Source organism: Rosa chinensis, chromosome 7, assembly GCF_002994745.2.
Source record: "Rosa chinensis cultivar Old Blush chromosome 7, RchiOBHm-V2, whole genome shotgun sequence".
NCBI classification, from domain to species: domain Eukaryota; kingdom Viridiplantae; phylum Streptophyta; class Magnoliopsida; order Rosales; family Rosaceae; genus Rosa; species Rosa chinensis.
Window position 1 is genome coordinate 11,591,102 of NC_037094.1, and position 21,632 is coordinate 11,612,733.

At 37.6% G+C, this 21,632-nt stretch overlaps 3 protein-coding genes and 1 pseudogene across 8 annotated transcripts; all 4 read left to right on the top strand.

The window, feature by feature from the left end:
- Positions 1 to 580: 580 nt before the first annotated feature.
- LOC112177023 lies at positions 581 to 3,388 on the top strand. 5 transcript variants are annotated; one of them, XM_024315186.2, is made up of 5 exons: positions 581 to 750; positions 1,213 to 1,315; positions 1,609 to 1,768; positions 1,958 to 2,396; positions 2,675 to 3,388. In XM_024315186.2, exons 2-5 carry the CDS (start codon positions 1,289 to 1,291, stop codon positions 3,087 to 3,089), a joined length of 1,041 nt encoding a protein of 346 aa, XP_024170954.1. In that variant the 5' UTR covers positions 581 to 750; positions 1,213 to 1,288; the 3' UTR covers positions 3,090 to 3,388. The 5 variants fall into 5 exon arrangements, with proteins under 5 accessions (XP_024170954.1, XP_024170953.1, XP_024170955.1 ...); XM_024315185.2 differs by having other exon boundaries at positions 582 to 750; positions 1,609 to 1,772; positions 1,953 to 2,396; XM_024315187.2 differs by having other exon boundaries at positions 582 to 750; positions 1,609 to 1,742; positions 1,953 to 2,396.
- Positions 3,389 to 3,901: 513 nt separating this feature from the next.
- LOC112177022 lies at positions 3,902 to 7,681 on the top strand. 2 transcript variants are annotated; one of them, XM_024315184.2, is made up of 6 exons: positions 3,902 to 3,993; positions 4,028 to 4,213; positions 5,082 to 5,148; positions 5,440 to 5,835; positions 6,558 to 6,901; positions 7,132 to 7,681. In XM_024315184.2, the coding sequence occupies exons 2-6, from the start codon at positions 4,133 to 4,135 to the stop codon at positions 7,345 to 7,347; spliced, it is 1,104 nt and encodes a 367-aa protein (XP_024170952.1). In that variant the 5' UTR covers positions 3,902 to 3,993; positions 4,028 to 4,132; the 3' UTR covers positions 7,348 to 7,681. The 2 variants fall into 2 exon arrangements, with proteins under 2 accessions (XP_024170952.1, XP_024170951.1); XM_024315183.2 differs by having other exon boundaries at positions 3,912 to 4,213.
- A 2,024-nt stretch (positions 7,682 to 9,705) lies between these two features.
- Positions 9,706 to 13,425, top strand: LOC112179618 (LRR receptor-like serine/threonine-protein kinase GSO1). The gene has a single exon (XM_024318075.2). The coding sequence runs from the start codon at positions 10,176 to 10,178 to the stop codon at positions 13,080 to 13,082; it is 2,907 nt and encodes a 968-aa protein (XP_024173843.1). The 5' UTR covers positions 9,706 to 10,175; the 3' UTR covers positions 13,083 to 13,425.
- A 4,875-nt stretch (positions 13,426 to 18,300) lies between these two features.
- On the top strand, positions 18,301 to 20,825 carry LOC112175819 (annotated as a pseudogene).
- The last annotated feature ends 807 nt before the right edge of the window (positions 20,826 to 21,632 follow it).

The window sequence follows — 21,632 nt, forward strand, 5'->3', positions numbered from 1 at the left end:
AATTTAAGGTCTCGAAAACAACTATTAATTTCCACCTAGCCGACGTAGGAGAACTATTCTATAAGGTTGTAAGTTCCCCTTCTGAGTTGTTACATATTGGGTTTTTTTTCTTTTGTCAAGCGTTTCATTATGGTTTTGCTATCTTCTACTCACTTCTTTTGTTAGTCTTAAGACTGGAACAAGGAGATTAAAATCTGGTGTCACAAAATGCTTCATTCTGGCTCTGTTCAGTGTTGTTTGACGGCAAATAACCGCTCAATTTGTTTGGCATATTGGCACGAATCTTCCATTGCTAATTTTTTTTTTCTTTTTTTTTTTAACACTTATGTCATTAAAACGTCAGGAAGCCTATGTTATTCACGAAAGTGATAATTTTTTTAAAATCCAAAACGGCTCAAAAAAAAAAAAAAGAGACAGGCCCAGTTCAAAGCTTGGGCCGGTTGAATTACAAATCCACAAACGGCCCGGCGGATGGAAACTTGGTAACTCCGGTTTTTGGTGTTTCATTACCATCCACATTTCACGGTTAAAAATATTGAAAAATTTGGCTCCCTATAAAACCCTAAATTCACCACAAACCCCAGGGTCCAATTACTTTCTTCCGCTCTCATTCTCTCTCTCTCTCTCTCTTCTATCCACTCTCTAGTCTCTATTTATAACTTCAATTAAGAGGGACACAGATAAATAGGGCTCATTCAATTTTATCCCAATTCACAATCCTAATGTTTTGATAATTGAAGCTCATGACAGGTTAGTTGGATTCTTTCATTTTGGCTTTCAATTCTGAACTTGTATCTTTTAGGGTTTTGTTTTCTGAGCACAAATTGTTGAGCTTTTTTGGTTTTTACATGAAATGGAGGAAAGTGGGGGAACAAAGTTTGAAGCTTTACATTTGGTTTTGGTGAATTTTTAGGTACTTATTTAGATTTGTGAATCCTCTAGTTATGAGAAATTTCGAGGATAAGAAAAGGAGAAATGGGTTTTCAAGTTCTTCTCCAATTGTATTCTGGGTTTGTTTGAACTATTGCTTCTGAAATTAATCGGGGTAGCTTAGCTTGAGAGGAATTAGTGTTTGAAAATTTTGACATATCAATAAATCTTGTGATGGGTTCTGTGAATTCTTCTTATTGGAGTTGAAATTGGTTGGAATTCTCTACCTTATCTGTGTAATAACAAGATGTTATGTTGTTCCTTGTATTCTCTTTACTGCAGAAGTGAGTGGTTTTTTGCGGTTGTTTATCAAATTAGGCCCTGCTGAGTAAATGATTTGGTCGTTAAGGTGGAGACAATGGCATTGGTTACCCATCAAATGCAGGTAATTTGAAGCAATGTCCATGTGGAGGTTTTGCCCTTCATATTCGCCAATATATTGCTGCTTTTTAGTTCACGGGGCTAATCTCTTGACTCTTGATAATGCATTGGGTTTCTGTCTTTGTCTAAGTAAAACTGAAGATCAGAAATCACTTTCGTGAGATTACTGAGACTCTTTAGTTGTATAGAATTATTTTTCATTTTCAAATCATGGACTTTTGTATTGAAAACTTTCTTATTATTTCTACTTTTAATAGAAATTTGAGCTTTGTATGTTTTTTGTTTATCGCATTGCAGGGTTCGTTTGTGACGTATCCGTCCAGGCCTTTGTCATGGAGCAAGGGGATGAAGTTGAAGCGGTGTGTAACAACACTTCACATTGTTGGGAGAACAGATAGTTGCTCTATTATAAAGCACAATATTTGTTTCAAGTGGGAACTTCCTTCAAGTCTGTTATGTTGGTATTTGATCTATTTATTTTTTCTTCTAGTCTCTTACCAGCTAAATTTGTGACTGCCACTTGTAAATTCTTCAAACACTCCCACAATTGTGAGTCACATGCCCACAGGAGTGAACACACACCACATCAAATACACATTTCTTTATCTTGATCAATTAAATTCATAGAATTTGTTTCACAGTGTAGGGGCTTCTCCCATGCGTGGACCAAAACTTAAACCATTGAGAGTTTCAGCCTTCAAAGGCAATGCCCAGAATGATAAATCTGGAGGTAGAAAAGGTGGATCAAAGCTTCCTAAGAATTCAGTCAAACTAAAAGAGAATGAGGATCCCAAAGCGGGATCTCCCCAGGCAAATGATATCCCTATTTCCTATGCCTCTGAAGCAAATGAGAGTATTGCATCTTCCCTTGCCATACATAATCTGTTTAAGAAATGGTTGAGAATGCTCCGAACGCATTCATCAGGTGAAGTAGTAGACGGGATTTTGGGAGAAGAACCTCCTCAAAAGGTGATATCAGAAACTGAGCATGAGACTCAAAACGAGGAGAGAGATGGTATTCTAAGGATGGTTTGGTGCAGTTTTCTCAGTCTAAATGCTACAATAAAGATACCCTTGCTTATCTTGTAAGTATAATGCTCTCTCGGGTTTGTGAATAAAAATTTCTTGCATTCTATTATGTGCTAATTTTATTGCATCGTGTACATGAAGTTGTCCAGAATTGGATGTCAGACTTTGGTTTTTGTGGGGGTGGGGGTTTTTGTTTCTGCAAAAAATTCTTGCATTTTCATACTCAAGCTTTTGTTTGCTATAATCACAAAAAGTTTTGATAAATTGAAATAGTTTCAACTTGATAGTTCTGCACATCTATCTTGTTGGTTATAATTCTCTGCTTTATCTGCAGCATCCCCTCGTACCTGGCAGTGAATATACTTTATGGCGCCGAAGTTTCAAAGGAGTTAACTCCTTTGTGGGTTCTGGGACCCTTCATTGCAGCTCTCTACATCAAGATGCTCCAGTGGTTGTGTGCACTCTATGTTTTCAGCTTCAAGCAGACTGTTAAAGTAATCAAGAACTTGCCCACTTATTACCTGGTGGCGTATAGATACATTTTTCATGGGAAGCTTAAAGAGGATGTATATGCTCGTTTCTGGCAGCCTGTAGCTGACATTAAGAATTTAGATTACAAGAAACTATCCAGAAGAAAGCTGAAAGTATTACAAGAGTTAATATTGGAGAAGTACCTTGATTTTGTGGAATCAATATGGCCATATTATTGCAGAGCAATCAGATTCTTAAAGAGGGCTAATCTCATTTAGAAGAGAAGTCCTTTGTTAGATCAATCGGCTGAAGTTGGAGTTGCTCCTGATGATGGTTGAAAAGGTATTGAGTTGCTTTCAAGGAGCAAGCCAGCCCCATTTTAGATCGGGTTTCATCTTGATGTCTAGCTAGTCAACAATCACGACAAGCAGATTTGTCCGGGTTTTTGTAATTTTTTTATAAGGCAGCATTAGCATTCTTATTTTTGGATGAGGTCCGTATTATTTTGCTTATGTAATGTATTCAGCTGCTGCGAATGTTCTTGAGGTTCCAAAATGAGAGGGTATTTTCATTTCGACTCTTGTTGTCATCCTTTATAATCTTTATTGCGTCATTCAAGCCATCATGTTGAGAGTCATTTGCCTATACATCTTGCAGTTGATTCAATTCTCCTGCATGGATCAATTTCTAGGACTCGGCTAGTGAATGTAGTATGGCCTGAAGCAAAAACCAGATATCTGCACAGAGGCTTCTTGTAGGTTGTATTGTTTTTCGGCTTAAACCCTTTCCTCCCTCATTTTCCATCTGAAGGTTTCTGAAAAGGAGCAGACTAGTTCAACGTTGTAACAAGTCTTCTCCTATCTTTCTAAAAAATGGCCAACTATATTCCTTTTCATTATATATACAATGAAACTATGTCATTCAACTATTCAAGATATGAAATACCTGTCCAAAATCTGAAAATCAGATTAAGAACAGAATGTCAAACTTGGCTCTTGGTTTATTAATTAATTTTGTAAACATAAAAAAACAAAATAAAAATTGAGAAAAAAATGGAAAGAAAAACAAAATATCGGTATATACAAGAGAGGGCTGAGGTCGTAGGAATAGGATTTTGTCCAAAACTACAAAACAAACAAGCCGCTCTCTTTCTTCTCCAAAAGCCCACTGCCTCAGCATCTCCGAAGTCCTCTACTTTCAGGGAAAGGCTTTTTTTCGTTAATGGGTACCCTTAAAACCCTCTCTAAGCAATTGGGTTTGCCTTAGAATCTTGCAGTCTCTCAAAGACTGCAGCTTTTTGTTGTTATTGCTTTTTACAGTTATGGCGCTCAAGTTTGGTTCTTCGTTTTCTTGCTTGGCTCCTTCTCTTTCTCCCCATTCCCAACTGAGAAGAGGTTCACAGGTGCGCGTGTTTGGCTACCCTCAAATTGTTTTACTTGATTTTCTGCTGAAAAATATCAATTTGATTGATGTTATGTGTGTTGGGGTTTCTGATAGCTTAAAGGTTTCGGCTTTCGAATTGGTAGGTCAAGAATGAAGAAGAAAAGATTAGACATTGTTACTTGGATTCCCTTGCAGTGTGATTTTAGCTATTGGATGAAAGAAACAGGGTATTTGATCCTAAAAAGAGTTTAGTTTGGGCTAGGTTTTGGTGGCATAACTTTGTGAACTAGAGGATTGTGTTTCTGATTTCGGCTTTATGGGATAACTGAAGATTAGTTTATAACTCTTTTGTATTTCTTGAACATGGATGGAAGCATATTTGTTACTTCTGTTACCACCACTGAGTTATGTAAAGTGATATATAGAACTCCACTAAATGCAATGGATTTTATCATTTTTTACTACATTCGAGTTGCTTTGATAAACTGAGGTTGTAAGTGGAGATGGACTTCATTGAGGGATTTGGAATTTTGGGAGTAGTTAGAAGTTTAGAAGTAATACCTTAATGTGAATAAAATCTTCATATAAATATGACTCCCGATATAGTGTGGAATTTAAATACTATAGGAGAAAATATGTTATTTCAAGTTCATCCTCTAAGGCAGATTTTCTTTTCAATCCGTAACAAGATGTATCAAAGATGTATTTTTATGTCTTTTACCAATACACATCAAAATTCTCCTGTTCTTAAATCTACGTTTCTATATAAAACCTAGTACTTGATTTCTTTGCTCTTGATTTCTTTAATCTAAAATATATAAAGACGGTGTTTTCTAGATGAACTTATTGTCTTCAACTTATATAATTTTGTTACATCTGATGTCCAGTTGAGCTTATTACAAGGACGGTATGGCAGCCAACAAAGTAATGCTCAGCAACTAAGATATGCTAAAGGTAGCTTTCATATTTGTTATATAATTTCTTAAGCCTTCAAATTCTTATTTAGGGTACAATGTAGTCAGCACAATATCAGATTATGTTCCTGAGATACTTAGCATGTTCAAATCATAGTATAACTCTATAAGGGGTCAAATGGACTTCATTTGACTGTAGTGATTATCTAAGTTAACCTTTGCTATAGAACTTTAATCAAGTTATGAACTGTAATTTCATTACTTCCTATGTAAATGCCAGATTGGTTACTAATGGCTTGTGTTGTATGTCTATTTCTTTTGCTATGAGTAGGCAAGTCATGCACATTCCTAAATCAAGTACAGAAGTCGAGCAAAAGGATCCCAAAGAGTCAGAGTGTGCTCTTTGCTGTTTCTGAAGATCAGTCACAAAACAGTGAGACAATACCAGATGTTTTGGATCAAGAAAATGACAATCTTAACAGCGATATATCTCCAGCTAGCAATTCATATTTCCTTTTTGATGGTACTGGTGGAAAACCAGGTTTAATCTCATTTTATAACCGTCCGTATAAAAGAGAAGATGAAGTTTCTATAAATACTCCAGAGAGGAAGAATAGCAACCTTCTATGGCTCGTTGGTCCTGCTGTTCTTGTAGCTTCTTTCATCTTCCCCTCACTTTATCTGCGCAAATTAATTTTGACCATATTTGAGGATTCTTTATTGACAGGTGAGGGTGCATCTATTTCTGTGTTTTTTCTATATATTTTAAGATCCAGATATTATTTTGTTGTGTGCTTTAATTAAGATCTGAACCACTGTATATAGGAAGAACAGGAAGGTTATCTCATCATCTTGAAATATTTTTCCTTGGATAGCCATGCTATATTATTTATTGATTTAAGGTAGAGGGAGTGGACTCTATTTACTTTGGTGATTCCACCAAAATGAAAGTTAAACCTGCCCACTCAAATGACTGAGGGACAAGGGAAAAGTAGATATTTATTGTTAGAGGAGGACTAAATCTAGGCAACTTGAGATAGCTTAGGCTTCCAATGACTGGAAATTGTGGCTTTTCTGTGACTTATCTCCATAGATTGACATTCATTTGGTAGAGAAGGACGCCTCTAGATACACCAAAAGCATAACTAATGGGTGATGTTAGGTGATGTTAGGGAAGGGTAGTAGTCGAGTGGAAATGAGAAGAATGATGTGAAGGTCTAAGAAGTAACATGAGACATGGTTCAGTTGATTGGAGAATCAATTTATGCACTCTCGCAAACTAGATGACTGTTGAAATTTGTAAAGATTTTGTATGTCCTTGAAGTCTGTACTACATGAAGAGTCTTGGTTCATAAGCTACTTAATCTATATCCTATTTTCTTTTATAAGAGCATTTGATTCTCGTGTTAGGAGCTAAACACTTTTATTGTCTCAACCACCTCTGTTCAGACTTCCTCATCTTGTTCTTCACGGAAGCTCTCTTCTACTGTGGTGTTGCGGTGTTTCTTCTTCTGATTGACAAGTTAAGGAGGCCAACTGAACTGGAACTGGCTGCATACAGTAACAGAACCCTGGCCCCTCAGTTAGGACAGCGAATCTTATCTGTTGCTGCCTTGGCACTTAGTCTTATAATTCCTATGGTCACTATGGGCTATGTCTGGCCGTGGACTGGCCCTGCAGCTTCTGCAACTCTGGCTCCATATCTGGTTGGTATAGTCGTCCAATTTGCATTTGAACAGTATGCGAGATATAAGAAGTCACCTTCATGGCCTGCTATCCCAGTCATCTTTCAAGTAAGGCCAATCATATATTCCACTTTCATTATTGTTGGGTGATAGTTAACATTATTTTATGTTCTCTTAAATAAGTTGTGCATGTGAATTTGCGAACTGATACCATTTGGGTGTTTGGGCATCAATCTTTAACTTTGTACTTGATATTAATCACCTTCTGTTTGTAATGTGTGTTTGTGTGCTTATGCTAGACTATGAATTAAGACTTCTTTTTGTATTATGCTTGACAGGTTTATAGATTGCATCAACTGAATAGAGCAGCACAACTGGTGACTGCTCTGTCGTTTACAGTCAAAGGAGCTGAGATGACCTCACAGAACTTGGCAATAAACAGCTCTTTGGGTACACTGTTGAATGTCCTTCAATGTCTAGGAGTTATCTGCATTTGGTCTCTATCAAGTTTCCTGATGAAGCATTTCTCTTCCACCACCACTACCGCACAGTGAGAACAGCAATATCATTTGAGGATCATGTAATTTGGAAAACAGTGCTATTGGTCTCCTTCAGGAAACTTAAATGGCTCCAACTTCCGTTATTGTAAGTTGGTTCCACTTGGTGGGTATCTTACAGAAAATGGGAAATGAAGCATTTGACTGGTCTCAAGCAAATTAGAAGATGGTAGTTGAGATTTTCAAAATGAGGACTTCAAATGCAAGAGAGCAAGCTGGTGAAAATTTTGTTACTTCTATTTCCATATAATTTGTTCCGCTCTCTTTTTATTGTACATACGACTATTTTGATATTTTCAGTAAAAATCATTTTGGTTTAGAATTTGACAAAGAGCTTACTTGCAAGTTTTTATTATCTCTCACAGAAATACAAAAGAAGCTCTCTCTCTCTCTCTCTCTCTCTCTCTCTCTCTCTCCCAACAGATCAAATGCATTCCTATAAATGTCACATTATCTGATGAAAGCTCGCTCAGCTGCAGTTCTACAATCCTGCGTTGAAGAGCCCATATTCTCTTCTCAGACATTTGATATCCTTTGTTAATCAATTTAATCCATTTTCTGATTCCCTTGCAGTGGTCCAGCTTTGAATTAGAGCCTGTACAAATAGAGTTGGCCACCAAAGCTACATGATTATAGATATAAAGCGGCCCATATAGTCAACATTTCATGATAATAAAAATTAGATTAAGATAATAAAGTCAACACTAAATTATATAACCTACCAAGTATTTTCTATTTGGACAGATAATCCTTGACTTGACTAGAAAGAAACATCGACAGATTATTTCTTCTCTGGAAATGGACATTTATTGTATACTGAACATAAGTATCACATTACTGGGGACAGAAGAACCCATGTTTTTTAAAATAGTATTGGTTTGCAAACCTATTGTTCATGAAACTATATTGATATGTCAGATTTTTGTTATCAATTTACTTATACTACACTGAAAAGCGTAACTTTTGGTGAACCTTTCTTAGAATAATTGAAGAAGTTGCCTAGTGATAATACTTACTTTGATGACTTCAGTTCAATGATGTACCTTCTCCTTTGTCTGTGTGTGATTTGATATTTGCCCTTTGTCTTTGAGCAACCTGATAATTAAACTCAATTGTCTTCTCATTTGGTGTATATTCTATCTCTTGTGGTGTTACAATAAAACCCAGATTAGGTTGCGTAATATTCTGGAAATTGACACAAAAGTCTTTAGGCAGATGATATATGTTGTACCAAAAACATTATTAATTGGGTTTTTGACCATTTCCAGATTCAGCAGCACTATGAGAATGAAATATGACATATCTTGAGCATATAGATTTGCACTCATGAAAATGTTTCTGACCTAGTACAACATGTTGCATTTTAATAAAGGTTAGGGCTCATGTATAGTCTAATTGGTAATGATACCTCGACTCTGAAAAAGAGGGATGGTGCTGATTTCCTTCTTTTTCTCAAGCATTTGGGAAACAAATATAAATGGTCCAACTAATTCTAAGTACTTTATTTTCTTTCAAGCAAAGGTGCATGAAAGATATAAAGCTATTACTGATGGCTGATCAATTAAAATTCTCTATCAAAGATTAGGAACCCCAAATCTGAAGCAAACTTTTTGTCCTTTCCTTTTGGGTTCTATTGTAGCAAGAATCCCTTGAATATATATATACTGAGGCAAATTATATTCTCTGTTCATTATATTAGTCCTAATTTTTGAACTTATTACACCAAACGTCACATGGTCTTTGGCTCTATTGTGTGTTTCAACATGATTTGATCAAGTGTTCAGTGCTGTGAAACTTGATTGTTCAAATCAAATGTGGTAGTTTTGGTTCTATGTTTTCTTCTTGTATTTAATTTGGTATTTGGTGGTTTAGGTTTCACTGGAAATTATAACTAATGTTTGAATAGACCCATTTGCTGCAGAATGAAACTTTTTTATTTATTTATATTTTTTTAATAAGTGGATCAAAGGAAACTTCAAACAGAAGAAAACTATGCAGGGCTAGCAAGAAAATTGTGAATAGATAACTTCTGCACTAAAGATGCCAATTCAATCTTGGTCCATCAATCAAAAGGAATCCTCCAAATTCAATCACCCTTTAAAATGAAAATTATGAATATGAAGTGAAAAATGCAAAGATGCATGAACCCATCTTCTTTGCATTCTGCTGTTGGAACTCTATAGTGGGTTTATACCCTATTTTGTTGGAATTAATTGACCATCCTAAAAATTAATTGACCAAATCTATAAGAAAGTCCAATGTGACTCCATTTTTTGGAATGATGTTAGTTTTCTGAATGTGACATGGGCAGTTCTGTTTATTATTAATTTTACACAGCCTAGAGAGTGAGGTCCACTCCTCCTAACGTTTCGTTCTTCCTTTTCAGCATGCTTACACTATCCTTATCTCCATGCACTTTCTCCTCCCATAAGATTCTTAAACATGTTTCAACATTCCCTATCTGCCTTGAGAAGAAAAAAAGGAAGAGAAACATCATATCTTTTAGCAGAAGAGAGCAACTGCTAAAAAGGTAAAGAAGAGTTGATACCTCGAAAGCCTTGTGGTAACTTAAAGCCTAATTACTTTTGATGCATTGTGATTATCAACTTTCTCTGCAAACTGATTAGGTAGGCCTACTTTGGTAGACTATTTAAACTCCATACACCCTTTATCCCACCAAAGGTTTAAAGTTGTCTTACCTCTTCTAATCAAATTCCCTCCACGGATTCCTACTCAACTATCCCACTTTCCATTTCTTCTTACATGGAATCCACTAGATCTTCAGAATCAGTACCTGATACCTTGATCTGAGTTTTGTCTTGTGCATGCATTTTGTGATGGGTGGCATTGAAATGTCTCATTTCATGCTGTTTCTTGCAATACTTCATTCCATTCTTGCTGTTGCTCCTGGAGATAATTCGAGAGACTCCAGCCGTCTTCTGAGAATCAAATCAGAACTCGTAGATCCATCAGGAGTTCTGAGCAACTGGTCTCCAAGAGCTCATATATGCAGTTGGAATGGCCTTGAATGTTCAAATGATCAGATGCATATTATTAGTCTGAACCTATCTGGATCAGGACTATCAGGTTCCATCCCACATGAGCTTTGGAACCTCACTTCAATCCAAACACTTGATTTGTCATCAAATTCCTTCACCGGCTCACTTCCACCTGAGCTCCGCCAGCTTCAAAATCTTAAAGCACTTCTCCTATTCTCCAATTTTCTCTCCGGTGAGATTCCTGAGGAAATAAGTGCTTTGAAGAACTTGCAAGTTCTAAGAATAGGAGATAACATGATATCAGGTGTGATTCCACCAAGCATTGGCAACTTGACTGACTTGAGGGTGTTGGGGCTTGCCTATTGCCAATTAAATGGAAGCATTCCAGTTGAAATTGGTATTTTGAAGCATCTAATATCTCTCGACTTGCAGAACAATAGTCTCAGTGGCCTCATACCAGAAGAGATTCATGGCTGCGAAGAGCTTGAGAACTTTGCAGCATCAAACAACAAGCTTGAAGGGGACATCCCTTTGATGGAATCACTTGAATCACTGCAAATTCTCAACCTGGCTAACAACAGCCTTTCTGGATCAATTCCTACCGCATTAAGTCAGCTCCACAATTTGAAGTACTTGAATCTGCTTGGAAACAGATTGAGTGGCGCCATTCCTTCGGAGCTTAACCAGTTGGTTCAACTTGAGATGCTTGACTTATCAAGGAACAATCTCTCAGGCAGCATACAACTTCTCAGCACACAATTAAAGAATCTTGCAGCTTTGGTTCTGTCTGATAATGCTTTGACAGGTACCGTTCCAACCAACTTCTGCACAAGAGGTTCTTCAAATCTTCGACAACTTCTTCTGGCTCGAAACAAGCTCTCTGGAGAGTTTCCTTTGGCAGTGCTGAGCTGTTCCTCGCTCCAACAGCTAGATCTTTCAGATAATCATTTTGGAGGGGAACTACCTACTTCCCTGGACAAACTAGGGAATCTCACAGATCTTGTGCTCAACAATAACAGCTTCACAGGAACTCTACATCCTGAAATCGGAAACTTGAGTTCCTTGGAAAATCTATTTCTGTTTCACAACATGATCACAGGTGGAATTCCGGTGGAGATAGGAAAGCTGCAGAGGCTGAAAACCATCTACCTTTACGACAACCAGATGTCAGGACCGATACCAAGTGAGTTAACCAACTGCTCAAGCTTGACAGCAATTGATTTCTTTGGCAACCGTTTCTCAGGCTCCATCCCGGCCACAATCGGAAAACTCAAGAACCTTTTTTTGCTCCAGCTGAGGCAGAATGACTTGTCTGGTCCGATTCCACCAAGCTTAGGCTACTGCAAAAGCCTTCAGTTATTGGCCTTAGCTGATAACAAGCTCTCAGGAACATTGCCACCCACATTCAGATTCATTTCTCAACTAAGCACCATTACTCTTTACAACAACTCCTTTCAAGGCCCTCTTCCTCAATCTCTTTTTCTTCTCAAAAACCTCAAGATCATAAATTTCTCTCACAATCGGTTTAGTGGAACCATCTTCCCTCTCTCTGGTTCAAGTTATCTGACAGCAATGGACTTGACCAACAATAGCTTTTCGGGTTCCATCCCTTCTGGACTTTCCATGTGCAGAAATTTAACCCGTCTCCGCCTTGCACATAATCTCCTCACTGGAACCATGCCTTCCGAATTTGGCCAACTCACACAGCTCAACTTTCTTGACTTGTCATTCAACAACCTCACAGATGAAATCCCGCCTCAGTTGTCTTCTTGTAAGAAACTTGAGCATTTCTTAGTTAACAATAACCAATTCACGGGAGCAATACCTCCATGGTTAGGTAGCCTTCAAGAACTAGGAGAACTAGACTTCTCGTCTAACAACTTTCATGGAACAGTACCTGCAGAGCTTGGAAACTGTTCAAAACTACTCAAGCTTTATCTGCATGACAACAGTCTCTCCAGTATTATCCCAGCGGAGATAGGAAATCTCACTTCTCTCAATGTCCTAAATCTTCAGAGAAACAATTTTTCGGGGTCTATTCCATCGACAATCCAGAACTGCAAGAAGCTTTATGAACTGAGGCTGTCAGAGAACTTGTTGACAGGTTTGATCCCATATGAGCTTGGAGAGTTAACCGAACTGCAAGTAATCCTGGATCTAAGCACAAACTTGTTCTCCGGTGAAATCCCATCTTCTCTAGGAGATCTAATGAAGTTGGAGAGACTGAACCTCTCTTTCAATCAGCTCCAAGGAAGAGTTCCTGCTTCACTTGGGAAGCTGACCAGTCTTCACATGTTGAACCTGTCAAATAATCATCTTGAGGGCCAAATCCCTTCAACCTTTTCAGGATTCCCACTGAGCTCTTTCTTAGGTAATGATCACAAGCTTTGCGGCCCACCATTAGCATCGTGTGGGGAATCTGAGGCCCAGAAGGTAAAGCGCCTTTCACGTACTGCAGCAACTGGTATTACAGTGGCCATTGTGTTAACTTCCACAGCAATATGCTTGGTGATGATTTACATCATGCTGAGGATATGGTGCAAGTGGAGAAAAGTTTTGATTTCAAACTCAGATGCTTCCGGTGGAAAAGAAGAGGAGAAATGGGGATTTGGGAATGAGAAGAAGAGGGTTGGTGAGTACTGGAAAGTGAATTCTGTGGCGCAGGTGCCTTCAGAAACTGCAGAAATGAAGAAACAGAATAATGCATCATTCTACACCACCACCTCAAAATGAAGAAGGAAGTCCACGGTAAAATTTCCCCGGTTTTGAGTCATGGAAATCACCAAATTTTTTGCTTTCATCTTCTTCAAATTTCTCTCTTTTTCAAATGAGTATTTTCTTTCTGGAAATGTTATGTTATTCTAGTTTTCAATGTTGACAGTGACAAGGATTGTTTGGAGTAATTATAAATTTGAGTGTATAGATATCTTGTGTTGTACGTATGAGGCTGAAGATGGTTGTATCCTTTGAATGTATAGCTGTGGATTTTCATTGTGAAGACTGAGAATCTGAGATATCTCTGTTCATTTTCCAAATGGAAAATAATTTGTGGTCTCAATGAGACCTAAGATTTGTGGCTTCAATTTTAAGTGTCATATCATGTTATCTACATATATCACCTAATCACCTATTTGTCAAATCATGCTATGTAACTATTGAGAAAAATACAATCTTATCATTCTAAAATCTAATGACTCTAAATTATTTTGGCTTTCTTCTTAAAAAAAAAAAAAAAAGGCTTTCTTACACTTTTTTTTTCATTACACTCATGATTAGATTTAAACAACAATTTTTTTTTCTTCAATCAAGAGTAGAAAAAATTTCATGTAATTCAGTCAATAGATTTGCACGTACATTCGATTAATAGATTTGTATAGCACATGTATATGAATTCAACCTCTGTTGGTTTCCTGCAAATTTTAAAAATATAATGTGAAAAATACATATTCATATGATTGTATATATTCTTTTGTTCATTGTTTTCTCCTTTTTTTTTTTTTTTGAAAGGAAGACGACAAACTATATTAAGTGAAAACTGAGGAGTACATGGAGCGATGCACAAAACATCGAAAGAACGCAATAAACATAACGAGATGCACAAACGCATCTGTAATGAAGAAAAAACAATAAAACATAATTAGATGCACAATCGCATCAAGAATAAAAGGTAACCAGGTAACCATGTGACTTAATGCCGTAAGGCATTGTTGCACTGCATATGTCACTGAAGCAGTGTAATTAGGAGAGTAACCGTAACTGTAACGGATGATAGGACCACCTAGAAGAGGCGATTCGCTCACCAAGTGATCGAAAGCGACCAAGGGTACCAATACCAGAACCTCGGATTTAGGCAGACGAACTCTTAAGAACCAGAACCAATACCAGAACAAAATGAGTAGCTGTTTCGGACCCAAAATCCGGATTAGGGAAACACCCGGGTCCCAAATGCGGATCCAAATCCGACCTGAAACCAAAATCAAGTCTGCCAAAGCAAACATGACCAACTTCCAGGCCCAATTGTTTTCTCCTTATGTAGCCAAAGTTTAAACGTTAAATCTGAATTTATTATTTTTTGTTTGTCTTTCCCCTTATATTTAGATTGCAGATTTTAATTAATGGCTGCTAACGTATAATTTTTTCTTACCTCTTAATTTAGACATAAGTATTTCCCAAATTCAATTTACTAATGCTATATTTTTTTGGATGAAATTAATCAATATTTGAAAAGAAAAGTTAACGTCTATTTCTTGACACATAATTCAATATATTAATGTCATTTGGGAAGAAAAATTAAAGGAAGAAATTTAATTAAATGAAGAAAAATATTGATCAAAGAATCTGTAGATATATTTCTTAAATTAATATATAATTAATAGCTGATATTTTTTTTTGTCACCTAATTAATTCATTAATGTAATTGATTCACCCCCTAACATCTAAAAGGAAATGTACAAGTTGGTGTTGAAATAGTATGATATGGCAAGATATATTATATGGAATTGAAAATAAATTTTTATTTACTTACATGACATGACACCTAATATTTGAGACCACAAACCACCATATCATTGCCCTTTCCAAATATTAATGCATACATGTTTACTCATTGCGTGTTGGAATTTTCATCATGTGTGGCATTGAAAAGTATGGCCGAATCTAGAAACTAGGTCCTTGTACACCTCTGTTGCAAACGGTGAGAAAAACTTATAGTGGGTTGTGACTGGATACATCCCATTTATAGATTTCAATTTTGGAATAACCTATGAGGACAAATTTTTGTTGGTTAAATTTTCTAACGAGGAAATTTCATCAGCATTAGTTCTTCCATTATTGATTTTAATTTACGGAACAGATGTTTCCGATAAAATTTTGTTTCCAATAGTTCATTCATTTATATATTTTAATTTAAAGAACATTATTATTCCAAACAAAGATCATAGACCCCCAAAGTAAGAAGGTAAAATGAGTCCTCAGACGAATTGATCTTTGCGACCTATAAAGAAATTAAATAACAGTAGACGTGGGGGGAGGAGACTTCCCTTCCATGCCTCCGCCCTTCACCTCACTCTCCACCTCAGAGAGTACCGTCACAATGCCAGCCTCAGCAGCGCCACCTGCATCAGCATTCTCCCCCATGCTCTTCCATTTCCTAGGTTTCTTCACCTGCCCTTCCAATTCAAGAACCCGAGCCACTTTGAGTTTATTCTTGCTTCCACGAGGACACCCAAGCTTCTTCTTCTTGGGAGACACAATAATCTTACCATTCTTATGCTGTAACACCAGAGTAGTATTTTCATCCACCTGTAGCTCAGGAGTAGGAAGAGCTAGGTACCGTTTCCCCACCTTTGTAAGCTCAAAGGCCACTTTACGCTTCGAACCCAGGAAAATCGTATCCGAAACCCTCAAACTCTGATATGGTTTCTTCTCTATCTTCTTGGTATCCAGGACCACCATTATAGACACCGGTTTGGAAGGCACCATTAAAGCCCAATTCAAGCAATTGCCACCACTCGAGTCGGCCATGGTCTGTTCAGAACAAGCAGGAGCCTTAGAATCTAAGGGGAAGAGCAAGTTCTACGTCAATGTGTGATGCATGAGCTTCCACTAACCCATGCAGCCTATTCTGCATCTCAGTCCCTGCGCCCTTAGTAGTTCAGGAACCACCACCATCTCCATCCCTACATCATTCCCATCCATCTGCACCAAGGACTCCCCCAAGGCAGAATCCAAACCCATGTCCAGGCTCTGTCCCTCCAGCGACAAGCTTGCCATCGCCACCGCCGGCAGAATCCCTTCACTTTTTCATGAGAAAGCCATCGCAACCCAAGGCATCATGTTCAAACAATCCACAGTCTCTGCAAAATCCCTTCACTTTTTCATAAATCAAAGTGATCTCCGGCTCAATCATGGGAGAAAATTCAAACAACATCCATGTACGAACTCGACGGCGAGTATCCAAAATCAGTCAGATCATTTGCTTGGCCTCCCTACGACGAAGGGCCAATTGATCAAAATGGATCACTTCTCCAATAGCTGATCTGATAAGAGTCAGGGCAGCCTTGTTTCGAAGGCCCACAGGTAAACCTCTTACTGCCACCCATATCTCCATACTCCACAATGGGACTGCCTCCACTGAGCCAACCCCGTCATATTCACCTAACAGGAGCATGGTGTTCCTATAGAACCAAGGGCCACCATGGAAAGCCAGATTCCGGTCAGCTTCTCAATCAAATTGGAACAAAAAGCAGTCGCCAGCATCTTGGATTGTGAGGCCAGATCTGATACGCCAAATAGAGGGAATTGTACTTTTGAAACTCGGGAACCTAGCTTTTGGTCCAAGAAGACTACCCACCATATACCAGTGGTCATCCTGCAACGCCGCCGCCCCTACCTGACCCATAGACACCAGGGCAGAGCCATTGGAGCTTGGAACAAGCCTAGCGGTAGCCATGATCTGAGATCAAAGGTAAAAAGGTTTTGTCGTAGAACTCCTACGATAACCCTAGCAAAGAGATGGCTAGGTCAGAAAGAGATTCCTTTTTCAGTATACATATTTTAACTCGACAACTTGGTTTCCTTTATACATACTAGAAGGAAAACACAATGTGTGTGTATTTAATTTTTTTTTTTGGGTTATTATCACAAATGGTACCTGAACTTATCCTCTATTTTATCGATAGTACCTGAACTTCAATTTTGATCACAACCAGTACCTGAACTTTTCGACTTCATTTTAAATGGTACCTAAGGCCACCTTCGGTCACTATTCCGACCAAAAAAGCCAAATCTAAAAAAAAATTCAAGTTCAAGGCAAGTCTATTACCAAAAAATCATCACTATATATGATCGTAACCGTTGAAATATCAAAAATCATCACTATTCCAACCAAAAAGTCAAATATAAAAAAAAATAAAAAATTCAAGTTCAAGGCAAGTCTATTACCAAAAAATCATCACTATATATGATCGCAACCTTTGAAATCATCAAAAATCATCATTATGATCGCCTCACATGCTGTTTTTAGTCGGAATATTGACCCGGGGTAGCTCTAGGTACCATTTAAAATGAAATTGAAAAGTTCGGGTACTGGTTGTGATCAAAATTGAAGTTCATGTACCATTTGTGATAATAACCCTTTTTTTTTTTAACATTTTCAAATATGGAGAATTTTTCGAACAGTACCTGAACTAAAGGTCACTGTGAATTAACATTCCTCACTTTACACGAATTACACTTTGGTACCTAGACTATAAATCCCGACCCATTTTTGATACACGCCGTCAATAACACCGTTAACCTTATGCCATTTTTCATTTTTCAAATGGTAGTTTGGTATACTCTCTCTCTCTCTCTCTCTCTCTCTCTCTCTCTAACCAGCAACCGGGAAAACAAATCTCCATAAAATAACCAAGCCAAAGAACTTGAGCTAAACAAAGAACCCAGAAATACATAATGTGGATTTGATATATTTCTCACCAACCGTCACAGAATACACTTCCAATTCAAAACACCATAACACATTCACCAAAACACAAACCACTCTTCCAAAACTAAAAACCCTTGTTTCACATTCTGCGAAGATTAAACTAAAACCATTCAGACTCAAAATGTCAAACAACTTCATACCACTCTGAGCTCCAAAACCCAGAAATTTAAGCAACAAAAACTATGAGAAACCAAACAAAAAAATATACACCCAACATGAAAAACTGGAAAAAAAAAAATTAAAAAAATCCGATCTTGGTAGCATTTTTTTTTTAATGAATAAGGGATTAGGCGATATTAACTCATCAAAGGCAAACGATGTAGAGAACAAGTCCCACCTTGTGCTTCATAGTTCATAGTAGTTCTGATCTGGGATCCCAAAATGGAAAAGGAGAGAAAAGAGACTTGCAGAGCTTGATTGATTATGAACACAAACACCCTCGAATATCTTGTTGTATCTTCGAGGATGGGGCACTATCACTATATCTACAAAGACTTGGACGGAGCCTCCACCCAGTGGAACAATAATTAGGCAAAGCTTGGCAATCTTCTGCCTAAGAAACCAGCATTTAAGTCTCCTCCCTTTACTCCAGCCGACGACGAAGCCTCTCTTCCTAAAGACAATTCTTGGACCGATGACAAGACCCAACAAGACCTCGAAGATCTCAAAGATGATCCTGATCTCGACAACGATATCTTCCTCGAGGAATACAGGAGGAAGAGACTATTTGAATTGAGAGCAGCGGCTGAGGTTGCAAGTTTTGGATCGGTGGTTCCAATTTCGGGATCAGATTTTGTGCGCAAGGTTTCTCAAGCTCCACCTGACGTTTGGGTGGTGGTGATTCTCTACAAAGAAGGAATTGCAGAATGTGGATTGTTGATGCAGTGTCTCGAAGATTTGGCAACCAAGTACATGTTGGATCATAATTCATATACATATTTGTGCCCTAAAACATGGAAATTACTTGTTCTAAAGTCCAAATTTAATGTTGACTAATCCAATTTCATTATTTCCCTAATCTTATACTTTTGGTTAACCTTTGTGTTTATTTATATATATTTATTATGTTTTCTTTATCATGCTAGGAAATGATGGAGAACAATGGAAATGCACTAAAAAGTCAACCCTATAACATTTTCTTACTTCGGCTAGGAGAAAGTGAGCTAGACAAGAAAGGAAGGGTAGCCGTTTGACCAAACGAAATCCGAATACATTGAAACTCTCCAGTTTCATTCTAGACATCCCAAGGATCATTTCTTATGAAGAGTGTCAGAGCAAGTTTTGAGTGGAAAGCCTTCAAACAGTCAGTCCAATGTTCTAAAAGATGAAAACTGGAAAACCTGACCCGTACATATTTCAGAAGCATTTACGGGCCAACCACAGTAAATTTAACTCTGAAATTCTACCAACGTGATCTACACTCATAGGGGAATATTTTATATGAAGAAATCGAAGGCCCATTCTGAAGTCTTGGTGGAGAATTATTTGAAGGAATAAAGGGGCAGAAAGTGATCTAAAAACAGCTCAACATTCATCATGTTCATGTTTCCCACCCACATAAAGAAAGCTAGATGCTTTTCTCTTTTTCCTTGGATATATTTTTTTACTCCATTCGCTTTAACATATCATCATCACTTCCATATTTCTGCACTTTCATGCTTTGCTTTCATTTCATCATTACTCCATCTTTTCCATATTTTACAAACCCTTTCCATACTCCATTTTCATTATTTTTCTGCCACTCATCATTTCACTCTTCTTTTTCTTCCTTATATAAACACCTTCTCCTCTCACTCTCAAGGACCAATTCCTGAATCCATAACATCTTCTTTCTCTCTTCATCTCCTTCATAAAATCTCCATTACCACCACCACAACCTTCATCATCTTTTCCATCTACCCATTCCATTTCATAGACAAAAATCTTCACTACTCCACTATTTCACCACTTGATTATCTCTACATCTCATATTCCATCATCAACTTTTAAAGAAGAAGGAGAGGAGTCTAGCATCACATGAGTTCATCAACAGCATCTTCAACTTGATTATCACTAGTCCTTTCTCTATCCCTACTTTTCAGTTTGATGTTCATAAACATGTTGAAGTTTATGTATTTGATTATGAGTGAACCCTAGCCAAACTTGTAATGAATTGATGTTTGAGTCTTATTTGATGCATTTTCCATGATCATCTTCACATGCTAATTCAAGAAGTGAATGCTTGTATTTGAATCTAGCTAATTTGAATACTTTGTATTTGTCATTACATGAACAATGTTTAGAGAATAGCTATCTTTAGACATTGAAAGCATGACAGCACACTAGGTGTGTATGTGAGGGTAGTGAGTTAAAATCACCTAGATCTAGGATTGGTTTGCTTGCTTGATTATCTAAACTCAAATCTTTATGCATCTAGGAGCAAGGAATTGATACTCATCCGGTAATATAACTTGTTCTTGGGTAGTTAGTTTCACACTTATCCGGTGGAAATTGATAAAATAAAAGGAGTTTAGGCCTTAGTAGTCTTATCCGGATGCTAAGAGGGTAATTGGATATTTGGGATTGCATTACTTATAGTTTGAACATCAATGCATGCAAGGGAGGCTATGGTGAACAACCTAAAGCTCTAACTTCCATATATTTTTTCACATCTAGTTTACATTTCAAGTTTCATTTTGTGTTAATTTGATTCGAAACCATTTTCAAAGCCAAAAATCAAACCACTACACCATTTTGCATATATTCACCATGAACTTTGGTTCACTTGTGAGCTCTTGTTTATGACTTATACATTTGCATATTCATCTAGCACCCTTTAGGTTTTCCTTAGCTAGAGTGGGTTTTCCAATCCCTTGGGTACGATATCCCCTACACTATAACTTGGCCCTTATACTTGAGGGTGGCTATTTTGCTAACAGTACCCAGCTACCAAATTTGTGAAAATAATATCCACGATTTGGGGGACGATAAGATGGAGTTGCTTGTGCTGAAGATGCCGCCGACGGAGGTTCGATTTGTGCGGTGGAACAACAGATTTGTGCACCACCAATTTTCTTTTTCTTTTTATTAAAACAAATTTGATTTTCTAAAGGTGGATAGTGAAGAGACAATTTTACCCTTGAAAATATGGCAGGTGGCAATGCCAACTAACGGAGTTCTTGACGACGTGTACCAACAGTGAGTCAGGATTTATAGTCCAGGTACTAAAGTGTAATTAGTGTAAAGTGAGGAACGTTAATTCACAGTGACCTTTTGTTTAGGTACTGTTTGAAAAATTCTCCCTTTAAAATAATGAAACTGTTCAAGTAAACCCTAATTTTTGTTTGACCCAAACTCTAGGTTACTTGACCTAGTGGTAATATGGTTAAATTAGAAGGATCTAGATTCCTATTCAATGTACGATTACTTTCCTTGTATGATTGAGATTTTATACATTGTAATCCTCTATATAAAGAGGTCCCTATTATCAATGAGAAGACACAGCGCTTTCCTCTCAATTTTAGTTTCTCTACAACACGTTATCAGCACAACGCCTTAACCCTGAAACCCTAAAATCGTAGCCTTCAAATCCTAGCAACCACCGACACCCAATTTGAAGCTCTCAATCCTAGGAGCCCAGAACTGCCTGCGGCATCACCAGAACCGGCCGAAAAAGTACCGAACCGGCCCTCCAAAGAGAGAAAAACATCCCTTCTCGGTTCAAAAGCTTCCACACCGCCCTTCTCAGTAAAACTTGGTCATCATCCCCAAATTGACCATAGACTCCAGGCACCGGAACTATCTCTCCAGAAATCGGC